General features: G+C 66.5%; 2 protein-coding genes and 1 non-coding gene across 3 annotated transcripts in view; all 3 read right to left on the bottom strand.

Moving 5' to 3' along the window:
- The window catches only part of H696_05371 (hypothetical protein), a gene marked incomplete at its 5' end in the record, with an annotated part of 5030 nt that extends 4773 nt beyond the window's left edge, over positions 1 to 257 (bottom strand). The window contains 2 exons of the mRNA XM_009499214.1: positions 2 to 28; positions 209 to 257. Coding sequence (XP_009497489.1) covers positions 2 to 28; positions 209 to 257 — 76 coding nt within the window. The remainder of the gene's footprint in view (position 1; positions 29 to 208) is intronic.
- Positions 258 to 1203: 946 nt separating this feature from the next.
- H696_05370 lies at positions 1204 to 1276 on the bottom strand. The gene has a single exon. It is a non-coding gene; the product is annotated as a tRNA-Ala (tRNA).
- Positions 1277 to 1566: 290 nt separating this feature from the next.
- Positions 1567 to 3670, bottom strand: part of H696_05369 (isocitrate dehydrogenase (NAD+)) — a gene marked incomplete at its 5' end in the record, with an annotated part of 3269 nt that continues 1165 nt past the window's right edge. The window contains 4 exons of the mRNA XM_009499213.1: positions 1567 to 2315; positions 2580 to 3067; positions 3227 to 3374; positions 3507 to 3632. Of these exons, the coding sequence (XP_009497488.1) occupies positions 1938 to 2315; positions 2580 to 3067; positions 3227 to 3374; positions 3507 to 3632 (1140 nt within the window). The 3' untranslated portion in view covers positions 1567 to 1937. The remainder of the gene's footprint in view (positions 2316 to 2579; positions 3068 to 3226; positions 3375 to 3506; positions 3633 to 3670) is intronic.

The following is a 3670-nucleotide window of genomic DNA, read 5'->3' as shown; positions in this document are numbered from 1 at the left end:
GGGGGGGCTGCCTGGCGGGCCAACGGGGCTTTGTTTTTTTGTTTTTTACTGGGCGTCGGACGCGCTCTCCTGGACGCAGTGTGGGCGAGGGAATGAGAAAGAGGGGGCGGAGAGGGCGGCTAGAGGATGGGACTCTGGGGTTGAGTCGCGATGGGGGGGCTTTTTGGGAGCCGGCGAGAGGGGGGACATGGCCCGCGAGGTGCCCTACGACCAGTCCCCCGGGCCTCGCTCTCCTCGCCCCAGTCTCCCAGCCGCATTCGTCCATCTGGAGAAAGGCCGAAGGCGTGGTGGTTGCTTGTCCCTGAGGCGCCCCCCCCCTGGCGCAAGTGTGGGTGGCCACCGCTTGGATTGTGGCGCCGGTCGAGATCTATCCCTGCTCTCCTCCCCGGGGCCTCACAGGATGTCTGCCAGGGAGATCCACCTGGCGCGATGCGCCCGCGCCCTTGACCAGCCTCTCTGCGCGTGCTAGGCCCCCCTCCCCCCCCCTTGGCCCTCACACCACAAGCCCATCTGTCCTGGCTGGGCCGCATGCGGGTGGCGACACTGCCGCGTGGGGGGGGGGGTCCGGGCTGGAGGGCGGGCCTGGCCCGGCACATCTGCCTAGCTGGGCGACGGAAGGGGGCCGCCCGGTCCCCTGGCCCCCCCCGGCCCCCGCCCCCCGCGCGCCCCTGGTGCGAAGGAACCAATGCACCGCTGGGCTGCGCTTCTGCCTGGCAACACGTTGGGGCAATTTTTTCTCGCACCACAGGGCCCCTTTGGCAGGGCCAAAAGCACGCCGCCCTGTCGGACTGGGACACCGCTTGGGGGAGGGGGGAAAGGGGCGCGCGCTCCCCGCGCGCTGGCCCCGCGTGGCGGATCACGGAGCGCCCCACAGTGTGGGCCGCTCGCCCCCGCTCTGGGAGAGTCTCTCGCTCCTGACCCGGGGCCAGGGGGGGGGGGGGGGGGGCGGGGCAACAGCACTGTTGCTATCCCCCCTTCCGCCGGGCGTGCACACCGAGGGAGCTTTCCGGCGGCCCCTCGCCTGCCCCGGCGGGGCGGGAACGATCGGTGCCTGGCCAACCCCGGCCACACCACGGAGGGGCCCGGGGGAAAGAGCGGGGTCGTGCCCGCCGCGGTACGCCCCACAGGTCTCCCCTTCCGCCGGGGGATTTCGGGCGGATTTTCACGTGAGAAGCTGCTTTGGGCGGGGCTCGAAAAAGGGAATGGAGGCGGAGGGTATCGATCCCCCTGCCTGCCGCATGCTAAGCGGCCGCTCTACCATTTGAGCTACGCCCCCGTAATCCGTCATTCCTCTCCATCTTTCGGAATAAATATCTTCATGGTTTGTTTGTTGTTCGTGAAACGTGTCTAGTTAGTCTCTCAGAAGCGCCCGAACAATGGACCATATTCAGGAGGGACCACGGAGGCGCGGCGGCGGGGCAGCGGGGCGGAGGCCGGGCGAATGCGAGCAGAAAGAAAACACATACCCACACACATCCATATACATATGTATATCCAGGACACGACCCGGGATATGGCGGGAAGTGCGCTCACACATGAACACCGGGACAAGCACACGACAGGAGCTATCTATGACAATGTATATTCAGGAGGGGGAGGGGGAGGGGAAGGGAAGGGGGGAAGAAGAAATGGACAAAGGAGAGGGAAGAGCCGAGCCACGAAACGCAAGGGGGTGAGAGCAGGGCAGGGAGCGTTCGCAGGCGGAGGTCCCATCGCGCCCGGCATGCTCGCGCGGTGCTTGAGCAGGAGGAGGAATGCAGGGGGGGGGGGGAATGTGGGAAGGAGAAGTCGCAAGGTGTTCGCACAGCAAGGCGAGAGGAGGGGGGAACGCGGCACATGCATGCCGCACTGGCACGCCTATTCTTGCATCCAGACAACATGCCCACACGTGCACATGCCGCGGAGCAGGAGAGCAGGGGGAGGAAGAAGGGAGGACCTTAGCGGAGCTCGGCAATCAGACCAAGGACAAAGTCGGTGGAGGAGGAGTTGCCACCCATGCAGCGAGTGCGGATCTTCCCGTCGGCAACGACCTTGTAGATGGCGTTGTCGATGTTGTCGGCATAGGAGCTGAGGCCGATGTGACGAAGCATCATCGTGGCACTGGTGAGCATGGCAATCGGGTTGGCCAGGTTGCGGCCCTGGATGTCGCGGGCAACATGGCGGGCGCCCGGCTCGAAGAGGGCAATGTCAGTGCCGATGTTGGCACCGGCACAGACGCCCGGGCCGCCGATCAGCCCGGCACCGATGTTGGAGATGATGTTGCCGTAGAGGTTGGGCATGACCATGACATCGAACTGGTGGGGCTTGGCGACGATCTGTGCACGGGGGCCGGCGGCGTCGGGGCGGTGTCGGGGCGGCGCGGGATGGGTCGGTGCGCGAGGATGAACGGGGAGGCGGGGAGGCGGGGAGGCGGGGAGGCGGGGAGGCGGGGACGGAGGGTGAGCGACATGGAACAGGCGATGGGGGAGGGGGGGCGAGGGAGAGGGAGAGGGCGCCAAGAGGAGAGCCGCAGCCTCCTGCCCCGGGCCCGACCGCAAGAGGCAGGCAGAAGAGGCAAGAGGCCGGCACGCGCGACGCACCTGCATGGCGCAGTTGTCAACGATCATGGAGTCGAAGGCGATCTGGGAGTAGAGCTTGCCCATGTCCTCGCAGGACTTGAGGAAGAGCCCATCACCGAGCTTCATGATGTTGGCCTTGTGGATGGCGGTCACCTTGGAGCGGTTGTTCTGGCGGGCATAGTCAAAGGCAAACTTGGCAATGCGCTCGGACCCGTGGGCGGTGACGACCTTCAGGGACTCCACCACGCCGGGGAAGGGCTCGTGCTCGAGGCCGGAGTACTCGCCCTCGGTGTTCTCACGGATGATGACAATATCGACATCCTTGTGGCGGGCCGGGAAGCCGGGGATGGACTTGCAGATGACCAGGTTGGCGTACAGGTCCAGCTCCTTGCGGATCTGCAGGTTGAAGGACTGGGACCCGGTGCGCAGGATCGGCGTGAAGAGCACGCCCTTCAGGCCGACCTTGTTGCGGCGCAGGGACTGGACGGCCTCGGAGATGTCCACGTTGCCTGGTTGTGGGGGAGCATGGGCCGGGGGAAGGGGACGGGGGAGGGCGCGAGTGTTGTCAGCAAGGACAGCCAGGAGGACAGACGGGTGCGGAGGGAGGAGTGGCGACAGCGACAGTGGCCGCGGAGAGGGGGGAAGGGGGGGGGGGAGAAGTCATGTACCAGTCTCATCGGGGACGAGATCGACAATGTCGAAGACGACCGGGACCTCGGCGGCCTTGAAGATGGCGCGCACGGAGTCGGTCAGCTCGCGGCCAATACCGTCACCCGGGATGAGGGTGACGGTATGGCGGCCGCCGTACTTGGTGGTCTGTGTACGCGTGTGCATGTGGGCAGGCGAACGAGTCAGCAGAGGCGAGGGAGGGGGGGGCGGTCTGGAAAAGGGCCGGACGGGTGGCGAGAGGGGGGGGGGAGGAAAGGCCAGGGCGGAGGGCAGACGCACGTTGAAGTTGCGGTTGATGCTGGGAGCCTTGCCGGTGGTGGGAGTGAAGACGTCCGAGCCGGCGGTGGCAATGACGTTGGGCTCCTCCTCCTGGGTGGTCGAAGTGGGAGTGGAGTAGAAGCGGGCCTGCGTTGCATGTGCGTGTGGGAAGGGAGGGAGGGGGG

The sequence above is a fragment of the Fonticula alba genome, assembly GCF_000388065.1.
Source record: "Fonticula alba strain ATCC 38817 unplaced genomic scaffold supercont2.10, whole genome shotgun sequence".
Lineage (NCBI taxonomy): Eukaryota > Rotosphaerida > Fonticulaceae > Fonticula > Fonticula alba.
The sequence above is the reverse complement of the archived record's forward strand: the minus strand, read 5'-3'. Positions and strand labels throughout refer to the sequence as shown.